Source organism: Microtus pennsylvanicus, chromosome 10, assembly GCF_037038515.1.
Source record: "Microtus pennsylvanicus isolate mMicPen1 chromosome 10, mMicPen1.hap1, whole genome shotgun sequence".
Classification (NCBI taxonomy): Eukaryota; Metazoa; Chordata; class Mammalia; order Rodentia; family Cricetidae; genus Microtus; species Microtus pennsylvanicus.
The window spans coordinates 29717263-29739531 of record NC_134588.1 but is presented as its reverse complement, the minus strand read 5'-3'; the positions used below and the strand labels follow the sequence as shown (position 1 = coordinate 29739531).

At 41.1% G+C, this 22269-nt stretch overlaps 1 protein-coding gene across 2 annotated transcripts in view; it reads right to left on the bottom strand.

Annotated features, from left to right (window-relative positions):
* Positions 1–558: 558 nt before the first annotated feature.
* The window catches only part of Kdm5b (lysine demethylase 5B), a 65201-nt gene continuing 43490 nt past the window's right edge, over positions 559–22269 (bottom strand). For both annotated transcript variants that reach the window (XM_075988037.1, XM_075988036.1), the window contains exons 13-27: positions 21071–21190; positions 19458–19652; positions 16694–16875; positions 16009–16133; positions 15391–15541; positions 15116–15230; positions 14238–14593; positions 12967–13105; positions 11461–11640; positions 9820–9978; positions 8544–9029; positions 5702–5813; positions 3670–3824; positions 2029–2349; positions 559–1495 (exon numbers count right to left, since the gene is read on the bottom strand). In XM_075988037.1, coding sequence (XP_075844152.1) covers positions 1358–1495; positions 2029–2349; positions 3670–3824; positions 5702–5813; positions 8544–9029; positions 9820–9978; positions 11461–11640; positions 12967–13105; positions 14238–14593; positions 15116–15230; positions 15391–15541; positions 16009–16133; positions 16694–16875; positions 19458–19652; positions 21071–21190 — 2934 coding nt within the window. In that variant the 3' untranslated portion in view covers positions 559–1357. The remainder of the gene's footprint in view (positions 1496–2028; positions 2350–3669; positions 3825–5701; positions 5814–8543; positions 9030–9819; positions 9979–11460; positions 11641–12966; positions 13106–14237; positions 14594–15115; positions 15231–15390; positions 15542–16008; positions 16134–16693; positions 16876–19457; positions 19653–21070; positions 21191–22269) is intronic.

Sequence of the window (22269 nt, the reverse complement as noted above, 5' to 3'; positions counted from 1 at the left end):
TGAGCATGAGCCTGCTGTTCTGCTCACCAGGAACCCTGTCCCTCTGCAGAATGAAGGAATACCGCTATGGGCATGGCTGCCTGCAGCCAGTGAAGATGGACGGAACTACAGAATTGGGAGAGGAAGCCCAGGCAAGGCAGGATTGGTAGTCCCAAGTTTCCCTTCAACGGATACAATAAAACCAACTCTCTAAGATGATGAATCCCAGGATCTTAACTCTCGACCAAATTTCCCTGACAAGTCAAATGATAAAAAACATTTCATAAGGACTTATTTCAAGTCTGAACTGATGTGGGAACAACTCCAACATTCTGAGAGCTTATTTATAAAAAGCATGGCTTGAAGGACTGGCTCTGGTCTTTAAAGACAGGGGTTCTTTATTAGTGGAGCATGAAGGCAAGGGCTTACCTAAAGAATCAGGCTACAAAGACAGTCTCTGCAAGTTTGAAGGAAAACACACTCCTATTGTAGCCTGCCTGGGGAGAAGCACAAGCAAGCAACCCCTTCTGGTTCCATAGGACCACAAGGTAGAGGGGCAGAAGAAGCTGCAGTCTAGTATTACAATAGGACCAAGGATTTATTATTCCACAATATAAACTGCAACATTTGATACAATCTTTAAAAAAAAAAAAAGAATAGGGGAGGAAGAATGGGCAGGGACAAAGCCAGAATACAGCCGTGGCGATTACTTACAGCGCAGTCTCTTTCTACATCACTAGGTCATCAGTGACACTAGAAACTAGACATTGCGTTCTGTACATTAACCAAATGCTAAAGCACCAACACACTTTTGAGAAGTTTGTTTTGTTTTAATTCCAGCCACTGAAACCAACATAGAAGTTATTGCTCAGATAAATAAACCTAACCTACCAGAAAGAAAAAGTAGAGAAAGAAAAGAACAAAAACCCCAAAGTGAAAAACTTAAAAAGCCCCCAATGTGGTAACAGATTAAGGAGAACAGTCGCTCAGTGAGGGTTACTGGAATTCTGGTGCCCATGCTGGGCCCTGAAACTGAGTTGAACTCTTAAGCCGGTATATCCCAGGCAAAAGTATAATGGTAATGCTGTACACAAAAGGTGCAAACTCCAACACCTTCGAAATCGGCAACCCCTGCAAAAACAGTCAGCAGTTTAATTCGACAACCACAAACAGCTCTTAAGGAAAAAAATACAAAAAGTGTCAAAAATTTTTTTAGTTGTTTTTTTTCTTTTTTTCAAAGAGTTCTGGAAAAAATGATCCCGCAAGGAATAGAAATAGCACCGTGTACAGGCTGGCTTGACCCCAGTCCTGTAGCTTTGCTGAGATTGAGGAAATCTTCTTTGTTGGAGTCCTGAATTATATGAAGTATGTTTTGTTTTTACTTTCGGCTTGGTGCGTCCTTTGCAGTGCAGCGCACACAGATGTAGTCTTCCTTCTCTGCCATCTCTGGAGAGACACCAACACAGACCTGATGAAACCACTGATTGCAGCTGCCATCACACTGGACCCAGTCCACCTGGTTACAAAGAGCAGGAAGATGGGGTGTTCAGAGGAAAAAAAATGCCATTCAAAATTGGGCAGGCCAGCCTCAAGATATTCAGGCCGTGTGCCACTAATGGCCACTGTCTCAGCACTGGGGCCTCTGGCACAACAGCTAACCACAGGAGTCTAGCTGTCCCACCGCCAAAGCAACCGAGGCAGAGTCACTCTTCAAGTTGTGCCTGTTTTGGGGTAGACAGCGCTGCCGCTGCCCTGGGACCGTAAGCACAAGGGCACTCCATCAGCATCCCTCCCACCTTCCGGGCGCCGGGTGGCGAAAGCTGGAGGAGCAAGAGAAGGAAAAAAGGGAAGAACCAGAGTTTCTTCAAGAAAAGGGAGGAGACCCAGGACCGATGGTTAAAAGCAGAGATATCAGTAGGGGAACTGAGCAATCCATTCAGATCAGCTCAAAGCAGACAAGCAGAGGAGAGAGCCCCGAGGAGATGAGGTCTAGCTTACAGGGTTTCTGAGTTAAGGGGAAGCGTCCTCTATGGCCCAAACCTCACTGACCTCATCGCCTTCTGGCTGCAGGCAGTTCAGAGCGGGACAGACGGCATCTTCATCCTCAGAGTCCTCCTGCTCCGAGTAGGACGTGTCTGAGGGCAGGGAATGCGTTTCAGCATTACGGACTAAGTCATAGCTACGCTCTCTTTCTAATCTGAAATTGTTCATGTCCTTGGGGTGACTCAATTTTATTTTCTTCTTTTGGGGTGTCCGCATTTTTTTAATCCGATCCCACCGTTCACTGGAAAGGCCTTCTCTTTCGGGGCGCCTCTTCAGTTTTCTCTCCAGACTGTTGATTCCATCTCGCTTTCCTCGAAGGCAATCATTCTGGGTGGGAGATGGCAAATTCAACTTTAGCCTTCAGTCTGCCCATTACTAAAACTGATGCAACAAAAGAAAATATGCGAACGAGAAACCAAATGATCCCTTAGTGTGTTCCATCTTAACCACTACTACCATCTCCCCGCTCCTAGTCCTCAAGAATAACAGCTTAACTACCAGGATCCTTCCTCGCTGTTTGTGACCTGGGGGAGCACTGGGGAAGGCTGTTAATGATTAATGACATGACTGACCTTCAGAGTAGCCCACTAGCACCAGGAGAGCAAAGATATACACAGACCCTTCTTCTCACCTTAAGTGAGTGACCGGCTATTCTATCAAGTGTTTGTGAAGGACATTCACTCCAGCCCTTACAGCAGTAAAATGATTAACTGCTCTGTAATCAGTCTTCCGGGTACCTCTCAAAGGGTCTTTTTCATTGAGGTTTCAGACATCCTAGTTCATATTTTTATCCTGATTATATTCTCAGGGCCTTTTTGTGTGACAGGGCTTACAGAGATACAAGAGAGCAGTAGTTCCTTAACAGGGGACATTACAGGGGCTGGGGAGATGTTGCAGCAGTTAAATGTTCCTGCCATGAAAGCAAGAGAACCAGAGGGAGCCCCCAAATCCATGTCAATATTCAACGGCTGTGGTGGCTTGTCTGTGGTTTCAGTCATGGAAGCTGGCTAACAAGATTAGCCTATCTGCAAGCTCTTTGTCCAATTAAACAATCCTATCTCAATGAATCAGGCAAAGAGCAATCAAAGATTCTAGACATCAACTTCAGGATCCACGTGCACAAGTATACATATACATATGCACACAAAAACATGTACACATAAGCACACATCATACAAAAATACACATGAAAGGAATGGGGGAGTACGGGGGAATAGGACATTACACAGTGTCTTTTGGTATCAAGGATAAATAAGCACCCTCAGCCTCTATGTCCTGGTTTGGAGGAGTGGAGAAAACATTTGTTATCTAGCATCTTTAAAATCTTTACTAACAAAGGCCATTCAACTACAAATTCCATCTTGATCGCATTGCTTTTATAGTGCAAAATAATCTACTTCTCACTGTTACCTCAACAGAGTGATGAGAACAGGTCCCTAAAAAGAAAGAAAGAAAAAAGCCCAGACATAAAAAAAAAATCTAAGCCATGACTGCTGCAAATGGCTTCAGTGTCTGTTCCATGGAGTGGTGAGGTACAATTTGCAAGCTCTTGTGGCTCAAAGACAGAGCCATCTCTTTCACCCAGTCAGAGGGAAGCGGCACTACGTGCAAATGCTGCAGATGTGCTTCCCGGCAGCTGCCACTTACCTTGTCGCTACTGGCTCTAACTGGCGAGCTTCGGTCTGTTTGTTGAGCAGAGCTTGACTTTGTAAGTAAAGTCTGATAAAGCTCCTGAATTTCAGGAAGGGATACCTGGAGCAACTGGGCTTCCATCAATAATTCATTCACTTCTGGACTCACACCTGTTGAAGACCCAATCAGAATGGGAACAGAGAAATTTAGTACATGCACATGTAAGCGTGTCGGATATACAAGACTGTCCCCATTCAGTTTGTATAATGTGTCTAAACCATATGTGGTACTTTGAATGTAACTGGCCCTCATAAGCTCATAAGGAGCAGCACTAGGAGATGTGGCTTGTTGGAGTTAAGTATGGCTTTGTTGGAGGAACTGTGTCACTGTAGGGACAAGCTTTGAGGTCTCACATGTGGCTCAAGCCATGCCAGTGTCTCAGTTCACTTCCTCCTGCCTGTAGTTAAGATGTAGTAGGATTCTCAGTTCCTTCTCCAGCACCATGTCTGCCTGGACATCACCACATCACGCCATGATCTTAATAGACTAAACCTCTGAATTGTAAGCCAATTAAATGTTTTTCCTTTATAAGAGTTGCTGTGGTCATGGTATATCTCTTCACAGCAATAAAATTTCTAAGACACCACAATACAACAAAGAGAGGCTAATGTAGATTCCATAAGACTTTGGTTCCAGGGCAAATACCCACACTTCATCAGAATTCACTCTTCACCTACTGCTAACACAAAAGAGATCACTTCTTCCACCATGACAGATCTCACTGTCACAAAAACTGCTGGCCTGCCATGCGGTGGTGGCACCTGCCTTTAATCCCAGCACTCAGGAGACAGAGACAGGCAAATCTCTGTGAGTTCCAGGACTGCCAGTTCTACAGAGCGAGTTCCCAGGACAGTTAGAACTACATAGTGAAACACTGTCTCAAAAAACATACTGATAAGGATGACTAAGGATCATGATTCCAGTTAACACTTTCTTTAGGCAGTCTTCCTTTGGGAAGACTATGTATGTTGACAATCCCAGCACTTAAGAATTGGAAGTAGGAGGATCAGGAGTTCAAGTTCATCCTCACCTACATAGGGAGTCTGTGGCCAACTTAGGTTAATGAAACTGCCATCTCAAACACACACACACACGAAGAAGAAAGAAAAAAGAAGAAGGAGGAGGAGGGAGGAGGAGGAGGAGGAAAAGAGGAGGAAGGAGAGAAAAGGGGGAGGAAAAAGCCAGGTGTGATAGCACACATCTGTAATCTCAGAACTTGTCAGACAGAATCTGGACCATGAGTTCAAGATCATTGTCTGGGGTTGGAAAGATGGCTCAGACTGCACTTCCAGGGAATCTGGATTAACTTCCCAGCACCCACATGGTGGCTCACAGATGTCTGTAATCACAGTCCCAGGGATCTGATGACCTCTATAAGCACTGCATGCACATGGTACAGAGATATAGGCAGGCAAAACACACACACACACATTAATAAAGGGGGAGAGAGCTTTTTCTACTAAACACTGAATTTGAGGCCACCCTTAGCTAAACAAGACCTTGCCTGAAGTAGGGAAAAAAAGAGAGAGAAAGGAGGTAGGATTCAAATACGGGTTACCTCTATTATCCTCTGAAAGTCTAAAACAAGTCCATGACTTATCATCTGACCTAAATACATGGTGCTTGGTGTTAGCTGGCATAGGATTAACTCTTATTCCTCAAAGAAATAGAGGATGCATTCCTCTATCCTTTGCATTTAAAAATCTTCAAATATGATCCATCATTCATTATTTAGAAAATGCAAAGTAATACAGGTATTTGGTTTTTTGTTTATTTGTTGTTTTTGAAATAGAGCCTTGCTATGTAGTCCAGAAGGCCCTGAATTCTTAATTCTCCTGCCTCAGCCTCCTGAATGTGGGTATTATACATATGCAACATCATACCTAACAAGGATACAGAGTTCTATAGGATACTAGATTATCTACTACAAAACCCTAGGCAAGGTGGCCTATTACTATCTACAAATAGAATAAAATAAAATACAAACCATGGAGGGGGACACAACTCTGTCCAGCAGAGAAGGGAGAATGTAAATATGAGCTTCTGTTGTCCCAGTCATCGGGCAAGGAAAAGGATGCTGTACCAGGAGGTTGAGACACCTAATAGAAGAGAAATACCTTATTACAAGGCTTTTGCAAATTAAAACACACTGACCAGTCCAATGAAAGGAGCTTCTAGAATAATTTTAGCAAGTCTCCTCTAGCATCCAAAAACAGGCCAAACCAACCCTTCCAGAAACAAAGCCATTCAACTTCCCAATTTTTACTCAGACTGTTCTCAGAGAGGTGAAAACATTGGGGAAAGAAACCATTTTCTCTTGACAGAACAGATCACACCACCTTTCAAATGTTTATGTAACTCTTTTTACTCAAAGGGCACGCAACAGAGAGGCATGGTGGCATACACCCGTAATCCCAGCGCTTGGGAGGGAACAGCAGGAGGATCAGAAGTTTGAGAACATCCATGGCTCTATGAAACCCTGTCTCAAGAAGACAAGCAATAATTGTGTCCTTTCCCTTAATAAAGTTAAATTCTCAGTACAGCCTTGGAAATACAAGTGATTCATTCTGCTGTTGGCTATCCAAACAGCAACAAATATTTAATCACTTGCAGAAACAAAGACAGGCCATTTTCAGTCCTCACCTGTGCTCTGCTAAGCACTCAACTCTTGCATCTGAGATCAACCAAGCACAACAATTGTGACTCGCTCCTCTTTCCCTCTCCTTTATGGTGCGGGGGTCAAGCCCCAGGCAAACACACCAGGCTATATCTAGTCTTCAGCTGTTTAGAGAGATGGGAGTGCCTCTACATTGTCCAACCTGGTCTAAAACTCCTGTGCTCAAGTAATTCTACATGCCTCAGCCTTCTGAATAGCAAAGGGTACAGTTGAGTGCTGCTGTGTTCAGTTTGTAAATATCTTTGTTACAGAAATATATTGTGACAGGTGGCCAGAAAAATGATTCAGCAGGTGAGGTGCTTGCCACTATGACAAATGACCTAAGTTCAAAGACAAGGGCTCACAGGGTGAAAGGAGAGAATGATTCCTGTGTGTGAGCATACAAACACATGTAATTATAAGATCAATTTTAAAGGGGCTGTAGAATTGGCTCAGCAGTCAAGATCACTTGTTCTTGCAGAGGACATAGGTTCAATTTCCAACACCCACATAGTGTAACTCCAATTCCAGGGGATCCAGTGCCCTCTTCAAACCTCTGCCGGCACCAGGCACATACATAGTATACACATACATGCAGGTAAAACACACATACACATAAATAACAAATCTAAAAACAAAACAACCTTTTTATTTTTATTTTTTGTTTTGTTTTCCAAGACAGGGTTTCTCTGTAGCTTTGGAGCCTGTCCTGGAACTAGTTCTTGTAGACCAGGCTGGCCTCAAACTCACAGAGATCCACTTGCCTTTGCCTCCCAAGTACTGGGATTAAAGGGGCTAGGCAAGTGTGTGCGTGCGTATGTGGGGGTGCTCAAGCACCCCCACTGAAACAGTGTTTTTGTTTTCCAAGACAGGGTTTCTCTGTGTAGCCCTGGCTGTCCTGTAACTCATTCTGTAGAGGCTTAACCTTTTTAAATGTAAAGATTGACTCTTGCCATTCTAGCTGCACTTTCCTTTATCTTCACACTCTTTTCAACCCACCTACAGGAGACAACAAGAAACTGACCACCACTGCAATGATGGCCTGAAGAATCTACCTTTTGATAAAATCATGAATAGGAACTTTGGGAGAGAGCTCAGTTTGTAAAGTGTTTGTCCTAAGTGAGAATGAGTTTCTCTCCAGCACCCATACTAAAGCAAGCAAACAGACAAAACAATACACTAGGTACGGCAGCATGAACTAATAATCATCAATCCCAGCACCACGGAGTAAGTAGGGGGACAAGCAGATCCTTGGAGCCCACTGGCTGGGCAAGCTAGCTTAATTGTGAGTCTTGGTCTAGTGAGAAACCTTATCTCAAAAAAAAAAAAAAAAAAAGATAGACAGCTCCTAAGGAAGTTGCCCAGGGGTGTACACACACAAATAAAAGGGCAAATGCATCTGCACTCTTGAAATACTATTCTTCCTTAAAGGCTAAAAAGGACAAAGCAAGTGGTGGTTTCTCTTTTTGCACAGTGACTTATATGAAATTTCAATCAAGCAAAATTAAAATAAAACTATATGCATAAATCAAACAGGCATACAGGTTAGCAGAATAAAGCAGAAAAATTATTTATATATACAAAAAGGTACACATGTGCACAACAGAAACAGAATGTCTAAGAAAGACTCCTGACAGTGGAGATACAGCTCATTTGGTCAAGTGTTTGCCCTAGTATCATTCCCCAGAACCAAATAGTTTCCCATGCCTATAACCTCAGCACTCAGAGAGGCAGGAAGATGGAAGTTCAGCATCATCCCCAGACACAGTGACTTCACGACCAGTCTGGGTTAGGGGAGATCTCATCTCAAAAACAAAAAGCAGGACCAGTGAGATGGCTTACGGCACAAGCCTGATGACCAGATCTCAGAACTCGTATAAAGACAGAACTGTTCCATAAAAAACAGCCTTTTGACGTTCATACTCAGGCCCTTAAATCATGCATGTGCACGAGCACACACAATGATAATTAATGATAATGTTAAAGGCAAACAAACAAAAACTCCTGACAATTAGGGATAGAGAAAACTAAAATGACAGAGCAGAGGTAAATGACCCTAACAGGGAAGTGCCATATTGCTAGTGACAGGAAGAGAGATGGTCTCAGGAACAACAACATCAGACAGAATAACAGAGCTATGCAGATGTCAACACCCCACAAAACCCAGGCTCACCTTGTTTGTCTCTGGTGCCTGTCCTGCTGAGGCCTGCCATCTGCTAAACAACAGTCCAGAGCCCACTTGGTCTTGCACAAGTTTTAGATTCCCTGAAGAAAGCAGTTGCTGGGCTCTATGTTGCCAGTTCACGGTTCTTTCAATCATGTAGCGAAGTGCATCCCCCTCAGGAAGACGAACTCGAATACGCTGCAGGGAGGCCAGCAGGGGCAGAATTTTCTCTAATGGAGGCTTCTCTGATCTCCGACAATGAGGACAAAGCCAGATTCGGGGGCTTTGTGAAATATTAGGTACTGCCACACAACTAGTGTGGAAAGCATCGCGGCAGAGTTCACACTGGATCATGGGAGTAGCTGGTGTCTTCTGACACAGGCAGACTTTCATCTCTACATCTTGGACAGGTGACAGCAATTTCCCTTCATTGGCAAATCTGAGAGACTGCAAAGCTTCCATCTCTCTTAGGCGAGCTTCCCCAAGAGTTGCCATCTGAAAAGGAGTTAGCCATCAAGGATTTGGTCACAGAGAACTATCTTCTACAACTATAAGTTCATTAGATGCACTCCAAAGTAGATTATCTGCACTCAAATCCAGAGCAAGCTCTGTCTCAACCTAAGCCACATTCCACTGCCAACATTTGCAAACACTACAAATGAGAGGCGCCTAGCACACAGTATCAGCAATCACCTAACCTACTTCACATCTTAAAAGTCTGACTTGTACATTTATGGCCTGAATATTTACTTCTATGAAAAGACTGGTACTGATATTTTCTGTATGCCCATTTCTGACCTTCTCTACTAGGTTTCATTCCCTTAGATTGGGTGGCCTTCTAGGAAGGTACATAACAGAAAAGTCTAGAGCCAGGTGTGGTAGCTCAAGAATGAAAGCATGGCACTCGGGAGACTGAGTCTGAGTCTAGCATGAGCTTCAATTCAGCCTGAACTACAATGGGGCTAGGCACGTGTGTGCGTGTGTATGTGGGGGTGCTCAAGCACCCCCACTGAAACAGTGTTTTTGTTTTCCAAGACAGGGTTTCTCTGTGTAGCCCTGGCTGTCCTGTAAACTCATTCTGTAGAGGCTGGGATTAAAGATATGTGCCACCACAGCCTGGCCATAACAGCTATCTTTAAACTTGACAATTTTAAAAGACGTTTTGGCAAAGTCAAGCACTTTTCAAGTTATCCCACTAAACGTGCTAATATTCCACATAGTACCTGAAAGGGTAATAAGCGATCCTCCCTAAAAACAACCCGGAAAAAGACATTCTACTACGTACAGCTGAAGCAGTCTCTTTGCTTTCAGTTAAGGCCCTCTCCAGGTCACTCAGACTCTCTAATTTGGTGCTTTTCTTCTTCCCAGTTGGTAAAGGCTCCTTCAATTTTCTCTGTTTCCTTTTCAACCCCAAAAGGCCAATATCACAACGAGGACAAAGCACCTAATGTGAGAGAAAACACAACCATTGTTCAAACAAATTTCAGATTAGGTAAGTTAACAGACTTTAAATAGTAGGCTATATGAACATTTTTTAATATCTATCATTTTCTTTGAAACGTGCTGCCTAAGTCTGAAAACTCTACTCATGTGCACATATGTGCACGTGTGTACACACACAAAGAAATGATAAAAAATGATTAAAGAAAAAGGGGGGGGGAGAAGCATGCCTGAAAAAAAAAATAGAACTTTGTTACAGATTTAATTAAGTAAGTAAAAGTGATATGTGCTAACAGATTACAATGATAAAGCATAAAAATCAGCTTATAAGAAATATAAAAAAAATGCAGCTTAACCACTTTTTATGAAAAGCTGGTGAGGTCATTTTTGTTTGTTTGTTTTTCAAGACAGGGTTTCTCTGTAGCTTTGGAGCCTGTCCTGGAACTTGCTCTGAAGATCAGGCTGGCCTCAAACTCACAGAGATCAGCCTGCTTCTGCCTTCCGAGTGCTGGGATGAAAGGTGTGCAGCACTACTTCACCAGTAAGGTCATTTATCGCGTTTACTAAAATGCAGGCTGCTCAGTGATTAAGAACACTGGCTGCTCTTTGAGAGGACTGGGAATTGGATCCCAGTACCCACCCAGTTCATAGCAGTTGCATGGAAACAGACTTCATCTTCTGCCATCCATATGCACTGTACACACATGGTGCACAGACACACATGTAGGGAAATATCCATACACATAAAATAAAAATAGATAAAATGAAGGTAATAAATTAGTCAGATGTAGAGTCTAATTTGACCATAAACAGAAACCTTTACTCAGCCAGGTATGATGTACACATCTGTAGTCCCTAAACAGGAGAGAAAAAGCAGAAGACTGCCACAATTCCAAGACCACCTGGTTCCAGAGTAAGACTCCATTGTACACAAAACAAAACCTAATGGAAACATGTTCTTCTCTAAACATCAATGGACTGTGTATCCTACATGTAGCCAGAAATATTTAAGGTTGCTAAGAACAAGCCACAGTAGATAGAGCCACCCATGAGTGCTGTGGGAGAATGCTCTTGTAAACTGTAAAGATGTCACTCGTTTTGGTTTAATGAAACGCTGATTGGCCATTAGCCACACAGGAAGTATAGGTGGGGTGACCAGACTAGGAGAATACTGGGAAGAAGGACTCAGTCTGTAGTCACCAGTCAGTCACAGAGGAAGCCACAGATGAAATGCCTCATTGAGAAAAGGTACCAAGACACGTGGTTAAACATAGACAAGAATTACGGGTTAATTTAAGTAGTAAGAACTAGTTAATAATAAGTCTGAGTTAAGAGGCCAAACAGTTTGTACTTAATATAAGCCTATCTGTATTTATTTGGTACCGAATGGCTGCGGGCCCGGGTAGGAGATAAAATTCCACCTACCAACAAGGTTACTTTGGCATGCTATAGAGAGTATTCAAATTAGAGATGGTTGCAAACTTACCTCTAACAAAGAATATGGAGAATTCTCAGTCAAGAATGTTTTAGAAGCACATTCTTTCCAAGCCTGAACCTCGGCTACTAGTAACTCCAATCTTGGTAAAGAATTCAGATGTACTGGGATAGATCGGCCTCTTGCAACAAGTTCGATGAGTGTTTCTAACACTGGCACACGTCCTCCTGCCTAATAAATTAAGAAAAGAATATTTCTATGCAAAATAGGAAAAGAACAAGAACAATGACCCATGATTTCAACATATTAAATTCACCAAGGGGGGGGAGAGCAACATTTGCTTTTCATTTAACAAACAGCCCACAAATTTAGTTAATGCTAGGCTCCAATGGATAAAAAATTGTGAGATAATTATTCCTTTTGCCTGGTTATTCTTACCCACATATAAATTTCTATTTACACCCATTGATAAATTCATGTACGACACTGGTCCTTATGAACAGTAGCAAAGAAATTTACTTCAACAGAAATAAATTTGAAAAAACTTAAGACTTTTGACTTGCATTTTAAGAAAGATAAACAACAGCATTACCCCAATTCACTTGGTCAGTACTGAATTACTAAAATAATTCAGTATAAATTATTCAGAAAACAATTAGAAAGTTGGAAAGTTTAATGCTTCTTAAAACTTTAGCACATAAAAGAATCATTGTGATGGTGGCACACGCCTTTAATCCAAGCACTCAGGAGGCAGAGGCAGGAGGGTCTCTGAGTTCAAGGTCAACCTCGTCTACAAAGCGAATTCTAGGATAGTCAAAGCTATTACAGAGAATCCCTGTCTTCAAGGGCAAAACAAGAAATCATCTGGGAAATTTATTTATACACAGTTTCCTGGTCCCCATCCCAGAGATTCTGACTCCTATGTCAAGGATAGGTCCATGGGCTTTAAAAAAAAAAAAAGGGAGACCATGAAAAGGGGAGAGGGACCCACTGGAGGCTATCCAAGGAGTGGGAGAAGGAAATCAGGGAAACTGTCAAGGAATAAAAGATGTTTTATAGAACTGGGCTGGAAAGAGGTCAACAGCACCGGCTGTTCTTCCTGAGGATTCAGGTTTGATTCTCAGCACCCACAGTGAAGCCATTTTACAGCCACCTATAAGTTCCAGGGGATTCAACACCTTCTTCTGAACTCCTCAGGCATACATATGGTGCACAGATATACATACAGGCAAAACAATCATACATATGAAAAATAATCTAAAAAACCTGTACGCATAGTCATTACATGCTTGAGAGCTGTCATATTTTCAGGGTCAAGGGTCTCAGAGCCAGGCTAGAGATTTAACACTTGTAAGCTAACAGTTCAGTTACCAGAGGGCTGTAACCTACTCCACATCCACCTGCTTATCCCCTCTGCTGTCAAACACTGAAGGAAACAAGGGCTGCTGAAAACCACTACTTGAAAAGCTTCTTTCCTACTTCTGTCCAGGTAGGGGAAAAAACCCGCAGCTAATTGCACTTATATTGAGGACATTTTTCTTCTTATTTTTAACCAACCTGCAATGCATCTACATCTTGAAGCCAGTCTCTGGCTCTCTGCACTGAATCTTTTAAGACTGCACCATTGGGCAGATAGGCAGGGATCTCCTCAATCTCCTTTACTGCTGTAGCAAGGCTACTCAAAGAATGCCGTGGTCTATAAAAGCAAAACACAAAGAATCAGAACTGCATTTTTCTTAGAGTTTCCAAAAGACTAGGGAAATAATTTCTAAACAAATTCATCATGGTTTACAAAAAATCTTTATTAAGGGTACTGACCACTACATATCAAGTAAACTCATTTGAAATGATTAAGATTGAAGAGCAAGTAAGATTGTCATCATTTTGTTTTATGTGTGTGTCTAAGTGTGTGCGTGAAAGCGTGCCTGCAGAGCTGGAGTGTCAAGCAGATGAAGCTTGTGTGAGATGACAAAGCAGAAGGCACTTTTAACAGCTGAACCATCTCCTCAGTCCCAGATTCCAAAACCATTTTATTTCTACCTATTCCCGATTTTATAATAACGAAGTTCTACTGCATAAAGTAATACACAATTAGTAATTTATCCTGTGTTATGCTAGATGTCAAGAATCAGATGAACTGAGAAAATCTCTAAATCATTAACACAAAGCACAATACAAAAAAATTTACATCCTTTGCTCAATGACCATTATTTTAAGAATGCATCATCTGTATGTAACCTAGATGTTTTAATGTTTATGCTGCCCACTAAACAATAAAGATTTGCTTGCTATATAGAAAACAAGACTAAGGAATAACTTCATTTTCACCTCTGGCTAACACACCTCAACCTAAAAACTATACAGATTAAACATCCTGACTTACCCAGCAAGCGCAAAAATAGTTATTTCTACTGAAAATACTCTGCATTATCACTGCACAGAATAAAACTCTCAGACATTTGTCCTTCATGACTCCAGATTTTATTTATTAACTGTAAATTTGAACAGTTCTATATTTCTAAAGTTTTTCTTTTCCCAAAGACAGTATTATTGGAGAATATATAATAAATCTGCGTACCAGGCTGGCCTTGAATTCAGAGACCCTCCTGTCTCTGCCTCCTGAGTGCTAGGATTAAAGGTGTGTATTACTAACCTGGCTAATTTTCTTTAACCATATTTCAAAGCAGGCCCAAACAGGTAAGCTTTTGGTCCAAGTATTTACAAGGACAGCTATGTTGGACAGTATGCTGGCTTCTGTGCTCTATGTTTTAAAGTTCACCTGTCATCCAAACTTCCCAAGAGAGAGATTAAAATGTGTTTTGTTTTACCTTGCTCTAAGAAGACTTTTAGCTTTGTCGTCCCAGTGCTCTGAAACTGTAAGCAGTTCTTGCAGGTGGGCCATAGCTTTCTCCACTGCTGCATATGGAGCCAGCCCCACCCCTAAGTCTATGAGTCGTCTCATATCATCCAAAGAAAGGGAACTGGAGTCTAGGCAAGCCTGTTGCACCTCTTCTAGCCAACGGGCCTGTTCTAAGCGAATACGAATCTCAGCGAGTTGTGGAAGTTCAACATCGAATTCAAAGCTGACATCCAGTAAGTCCTGTAGCTCAGCAGCACTAGGCATTTCCTCAGACAGTAGTTTCTGGCTATGTTGTTGGAAATCTTCTACCCGATTCAAGAGATCCTAAAAGCAAGCAAAGCCAAATAGTTAGTACAAGGCATCCCATCAAAATCAGACCTCAGTACTTTTTTCAAACTTCAAACCTGAAGTTCACAACCAGTGAAAGCCTCTTCACTAAGTCACACTTTGTCAGTAATAATTTGAGTGAATGAGGCAACACACATGTCAGTCAGCCTTGGCAATAATCCTGTTTCAGGGCTCTCTTGGAATTGGAGGCATGTGCAGGATGCCTAATTTGTTACATGGAGGCTAGAATCCAACCTCTGGTTCTCATAGTTGTACAGCAAGAGCTCAAAACCACTGAACCATCATCTCTTCAGCCCCCTTGGACTTATTATGGAGCCCAGACTGGCTTTTTAATGATAGTAGTTCTCCTGCCTCAGGATCTAAGTGCTGGGATTAGAAGTATGGGTTATCGTTCTATATGCAAATTAAACAACGAAGAAGGCAACTTAATAATGCCAATAGAGTATACACAATATGGTATTTACCCCCAAATCCTCACACATATCTTTACAACGTTACCTTTAGCAATGGTGTTTGACTAAGGACACAGGGAAGAGCATACAACTGAGTCACAAATTGTCGGAGTTCATTCACTGTCAACTGATTCTGAGACTTTCCTCCACCAGATCGGTACCTGTAAGACAAGACAAGGGCCCGAGGAAGCTATGAGAACACATATGTTCATTACTCATAGGTCCCATTAGCACAGAATCTAGGATGGAATGGAAAAATTGTAATAGGTTTCTAGGTTCAGATGCCATAGATTAACATCTCAAATAATCAAAAGTATATACCTTGTCTGTCTTTTGCCATTAAGCAGCTGCTGGGCAACAGAGGCACACTTTTCTGCATCCTGTGTGACTAAGCGCAGGTGACGCAGAAGATCGTTGTCTGGGAACTTCTTCATTTCTGATTCTTCAATTAAAGCTTTGAAGTTGACCAGACCTAAAATAAAGAACATGTCATCTTTCTTTGATCATCAGGTTTATAATTAATTACAAAACAGAGTGGAGAAGGCCCATCCATAAACGTAACATTATAATTATATTTTAGACAACATTTATCTCATGAGGCAAACTGCTTTGTCCACTCTTCGTTTAAAATCTGTGCCAAGGTCAGGTGATGTGCCACATGCCTTTAATCCCAGCACCTGGAAGAGGCAGTCGGATTTCCTTGAGTTCGAGGACAGCCTGGTCTACAGAGTGAGTTCCAGGACAGCTAGAATTGTTAGATAAACTGTGTCTCAAAAAGTCAAAAACCTCTGCCAAAGATCTGGAACCCTGTTCAGGCAGAGCTACGGATGAATTAGGCTCTTTTCAGTCATCTGTTTTGTCGATACCTGAAAGCTGGCACAACAAAATCCAAGTCCGCTTTGCTGGTAAAAATCACAATTAAATAAAAGCATGACATACTTTTCTTCTTATTGATCTTTGCTTCCAAAGCTTCATTCACATTTAAGGACCATTCATTGTAAGACTCTGCTCGAAGCTTCAATGCATTCATCATGGGATAGAGGTCATCCAGAGTGTATCTATACCTGGACACAGAGCACAAACAGCTTTGACACAGGTGACTGTGGAGAAAGGTGTTTTATCCTCAACATTCAAAGACCTAAATTAGAGATGCCATTGAGTAAAGACTAGGTGCAGGCTGGGAAGATGGCTCAATGGATAAAGCACTTTCCATGAAAGCAATACCCATGTCTGCCTGGGGCCACCATGTTCCCTGCCATGAGGATAATGGACTAAAAAGTTGCCATGGCCTTGGTCACTTCACAGACTAAGGTAGCATGTAAAAGCAGTGTTGATACAGTTATATGATACAGATGCAGACAGGAGACTCTCTGGAAGCGAATGGGTCAACCAGATTGGCGTATAGCCAAGAACCAGGAAAACTTAACTTAAACAAGGTGGAAGGCCAAAGACAACACCTGAAGATGTTCTCTGACTCCGCAAGCACACATGAATGTGATCTCTCTCTCTCACACACATGAACCAATATACACATATGCACATGTACACACAAAGAGAGAAATAAACGATTCCATGCTTTCCCAAAGGAAAAAAACAAAAAACAAAACTTATCCTTCCTACTTACCGCAGGTTATACTTATAAGGGGGGCAGGAACACAATTGTTTCACATGATGTAAGCAAACAAGCAGGCCAGGTTTACAAGAGCAGGAGATGGCAGACATGAAGCATGTTGTCTTGCATTGTAAACACTGACGCTCATCATCTGGCAACAGTTCAAAATCCATTCTTTCTGAGTCAATTACTCCCTAAAATTAAATCTATATTAGAAGCTTTGAACGAATAATACAATCTAAAAGACCAAAACAAGCATGAACAGAATTTTTTAAAGCCTTAGTAAAATCCATAAGCACGATTTAAAACTAAATGGATTACAAAATAACAATAGCCTAGCATCCACTTGTCCAGCGGGAATCCCTCCTTGGGTAAGGTAAGGCCCCACGTCTAACCATTTTGATCTAAGCATAAACAAAAGCAATGCTGAATTAATACTGTTGAGGTTAGCAGCCTATCTTACTCCAAACTTACTTTACTGAAGTTTGAACATAGAGAAGAGCAAAAGAAAGACATAGGCTTTCTATCACAGAAAATATAAAAAGCAGCTGGTGATGGCAATGCAACTCATAGAGCACTTGCCTACAGTGCACAAAGCCCTGGATTTGATCCCTAGCATCTTCCTCAACAGAGAAGCTGGAGAGATGACACACATGGCTCCTGCAGAAGACAGAGTTCCTGGCTCACAAGGCCTGCAGCTCTGGCTCTGCAGGAGGTCTGATGCCCTCTTCTGACCCCACCACACACTTTAAAACTAAAAAAAGGTTTAAGAAAAACTAATACAACAAACCAAGATGGCTGTAGTAGGAATAGACAGAAAGCTACCTGAACATATCATTTAGTAAGTTAGAAAAATGTGTAATTCAGAAGATAAAGTCCCATTGAGAAAACATTTTAAAGTCACAAAGAAAACATTTCAACTATAGTGCATCCCATCTGACCTCTAGAAGGCCCTTTTCCCAGTTTTATCTCCATTTTTTTGTTTGTTTGTGTTTAGTAACTCAGTAAGTCCAATTAAGTGTTGCCCATAGGTACATGGGTGTGGGGTCATTCACTGGAGACTCGACAACCTCCCACAGGTACATTGCCTAAAATCACTCTCCCTCCCCAAGCAGCTATCAACAGTTATCAGCTCTTTAGCTTAAGGTGGTTCCTATTCCACATCAGGCTAGAATTTGGGTCTTAGCCAGTTCTTCTGCAGGTAATCACTAGCTACCATTACTGATGTAGACCTCGGTAATCCACTAGGCACTGCTTTCTCCAACTATAAATTATCAGGGGACATAATGGGCTCCCAATAGAAAACATTTCAGTATTCTAACCACGGTAGCATATAAAAGAAAATGATTATGTATGTGGTTAATTCAAAAGAATCCATTTTTTAAAATCTATTAAATCAAAACTGTAACAGGAAAATGCAAATGAACAAAGAGGTAAGGATTGTAGCTCACTTGGTAGAGTGCTTGCCTTATATACTCCAAGCCCTGGGGTTAATTTCAGCATTGAATAAAACTGAGTATGGTACCATATTCCTATAACTCCAATACTGGAGAAGTAGAATCAGGATAATCAGAAAGAAGTCCAAAGTCATTCTTGACTACATAGAGAGTTAGCCAGACAGGGCTCTATGTGACCTTGTCTTGGAAGACTCACACCAGTTATTACTTTTTTCAAAGGTTTTAGAAAATTAGAGGGCTAGAAAGACAGCTCAATGTTAACTGTACGAACCTTAAAAGGGTCCAGTACCCATGTTACTGAGCTTATTAGAACCGCCTGTAACTTCAGTTCCAAGCTATTGGATACCTGTTCTAACCTGTGTGGGTACTGACCTCACATGCACAAAACTCCACACACACAGACATATACACATATGTTGGTAATTAAAAATAAAATTTAAATCATAAAAGAAAATTACAGTAGTAAAGACCATTTAGTATTAGCAATAGGTTAGATTAGTAGGTTTAAAATCAAGATACCAAGGCAATTCAACAGAGAAAATAAAAATTAAGACACTGTGAAGAGACAACTGGACATCCATATGCAAAAATAAACAAAAACCCAGAACACTTTAGACCTGTATTTTATAAAAACAAAAATTAAATAAAATGGTACAGCGGCCATGAAAATTTTAAAGTATGAGATTCTAGAGAAAATCCTTGTGACTTTTGCTTTGAATTACACAAAATATCTTAAGGACACATACTAAAATACAATAAAAAAAGAAGCAAGCTGGGCGGTGGTGGCACACACCTTTAATCCCAGCACTCGGGAGGCAGAGGCAGGCGGATCTCTGGGAGTTCGAGGCCAGCCTGGTCTACAAGAGCTAGTTCCGAGACAGGCACCAAAGCCACAGAGAAACCCTGTCTCGAAAAACCAAAAAAAACAAAAAAAAAAAAGAGGCAAGCTTGTAATCTAGCACTTGAAAAGTGGAAGCAGGAAGATCAAGGCCCACATACCATCCCGGGATGCAGGAGACACTAGTATAGCAAAGAAAGGGAGCGATAAACAGAGAGAGACAGACACAAACACAGACAGGCAAGGGAGAAATGCTATTACAATAAGTTTATAATTAAATCAGACAAACCATTTGAAGGTACTTTACACAAATGATGATACAAGGGATAAAATAAGCACATGATGAAACAGCCAATACAAATTAAAGCAAAATATTACTACATGTTAATTAGAAAGGCAAGGAAAAGCTTCTTAAAACCATAGTAAAGTACAAGAATTTTAGTAAGTCAGAGACATGGAACTGGATTTCCAAAAACCTTACCAATTTACGCACAGTTTCCCTTAAAGCTTTTTCATCCTCAATCATAATAGCCATGTCCTTCTGAACAGTTGATGCGACTACAACATCTAGGACATCAGCTTTGGAAGCCATTTTGCATATCATCTCATCATGGGAAAAGACACAGTAACGGTGTAGCAAGCGGTAATGCTCCACACACTGGCGGCCCAATGGTAGCTGTGTCACAAGCAGAGGAAATTGGACATAGTCACCTTCTTAATTTCCAAAAACTTTTGACTTACTATATATCATATTACCAAATAATGCAATCTAGGTAAAACATCTACCCTTTATTAACCCTAACCAGACTCAGATTCCCAAAACCCCATTATTTTTGTGCTCTAAAAATATGGCACATTGGGTAACTAAGTTGAAAACTGGTTAAGAAATAAAAAATGACAATGTACTGACAATGAGTTAATGTGAGTAATGTGGAGTCTAATGGGAAATATTTGTACATTTCCTAAAACAACTGTGCTGAACTCCTAGGCTTCCTTTACTGCAGTGGACAATTAATACTCAAAAATTGTATGGGGGGGGCTGCAGAGATGGCTCAGTGGTCAAGAGCATTGCCTGCTCTTCCAAAGGACCTGAGTTCAATTCCTGGCAACCACATGGTGGCTCACAACCATCTGTAATGAGGTCTGGGGCCCTCTTCTGGCCTGCAGGCATACATGCAGACAGAATGCATAATAAATAATTTAAAAAAAAAACCCTTTATGGTGGAAAATAAGAACTAATGCTATTTTTCAAGAGAAGCATTAGATGGCAGCACATGCCTAAATTCCAGCTCTTGTAGGCTAGAAGCGGGAAGATCAGCAATTCTAGGCCATCCTCAACTATACATGAGACTTTTAAGAGACCTTGTCTCAAAACAACAGAAAGCTACAAGTCTCTAAATTTTATCACACATCTTGTTACATAAAATTTCAACTCTGCAATGAACTGAAATAAACATGTCATTGAACTTTTGCATTGTGGATAATTAGGCCAATTCTACTAATATTTGTTACTAGTCTGTAATCTCTAACAAACTTCAGCCTTGTTGTTAGACTGCTCTTCAGAAAGAGTCTTGCTACAAGTTAAAAAGTTCCCTAGAACCTGAGGTAGGAGAATGGTTTGTAACAAAGAGCTCAGGGTTAGGCTTGGTAACACAGGAAAACAAAACAAAACCATTGCTCTATCCACAAAAAGTTGATTTAAAACTTGTACAATTTAAAAAAAATTCAGTTCCTAGCAACCATGTCAAGACTAGTTACAACCGTCTGTAAACATAATGCCTTCTCTGGCCTCTACTGGTCCAAGTACATGCCTGTGCATGTGTAGGTGCAGAAAAACAAACACATACACACTTTAAAAAACAGAGAAAGGGGTCTTGCTACAAAAGAAATGTAATGTCAACTAAAATAAGCAATGTGATACATGTCTGAATGCCATACAAGGTGTTACAAAGAACCTTATCTCATTGTAGACCTGAAAAGAACTTGCATAGTAGTCAGATGAGCAGCAAGTATACACGACAATTTTCAAAACATTATATGCCATTTCCACAGGAAAACTGTAGATTTGAGAAAGCTCAAATTTGTAATACATACCCAATCAACAGTGCAGAAGTTAACAGCCTCGGCAAAATTAAAACCTTGGTTGAAACCACTGTGATAGGCTCTTGGAAATGTGATCACAAACTCCCCAGCACATTGATTTGTTCGATAAACCTACAGAGACAAGAGTGAAGAGACTTTAAGGTTTGACAGTAACATTCTCAAAGACAATTTAGACATGAACTATTATAGATGACTCACCAGAGAAACAGGACAGGACAAACATACATTTGTACATATATACCTTCTATCAATGAAAACGGAGGAGAAAAGTTACTGTGGTACAATCACCTAACTTCTGCCACAAGCTAAAGAGTATACCACAATAACTGCACTAGTTAGTCTGAACAGAAGATAGGGCTCACACCAAGTAAAGCCCCATCTAAGAGACAAGATCCTAAGGTTCAGCAAGAGTGAAGCCAAGACAAGCAGATGCTTGTGAACTGGAGGTTAGTCTGGACTGCATAGCAGGTTCCAGACCAAGAAGAATAACTAATCCATTTATTATCCTAGGCCCTGAATCCAATATTTTATTCCAATTCTGACAAATGGGAAAAATCCAACAAGAAAAATACTAAAAATGAAGACATGATGGGTGTTTCATACATTCAATCATTATTTTCTAAATTATAGTCCATGAACACATACTTAATGAGCCTCATATTAAAATCCTGAAATATCATGCCTGATGGTCCCTGAGGAACAACACCCAAATGCAGGCATACACATACACCCACAGATGTTTAACGGGAGGGAGGGTGATTAGCAGTAAAAAACAGCCAATTCTAGCTGAGAAGTGGTACCAGGACAGCGTGTACATCTAGTATCCCGAGACCCTAGGTTCAGTTCCCAGCACCACCATCAATATAGTCCTACCAAGTATGACACTTTGATTAATCATTCAAAAATAAGATTATGAGATTAAATAAGATTCATTGTTCCCTCTTCTTTATGGAGTGCTGGGAATTAAATCCAGGACCTGAGCTTATTAGATAAGCATTCCACTGAAAAAAATTCCAACCCAAATTATTCTTTTAGGTAGAAACAAGACAGCAAGAATTGGAAACTGGGTGGGATTCAGTTCCCAGCACCCATGTGACAGCTCACAACCACCTGTAAGTCGTGTTCCAGGGGATCTGATATCTCTTCTGATTTTCAGATTCCTCATGTGCATGGAGCACATAAAAACACTC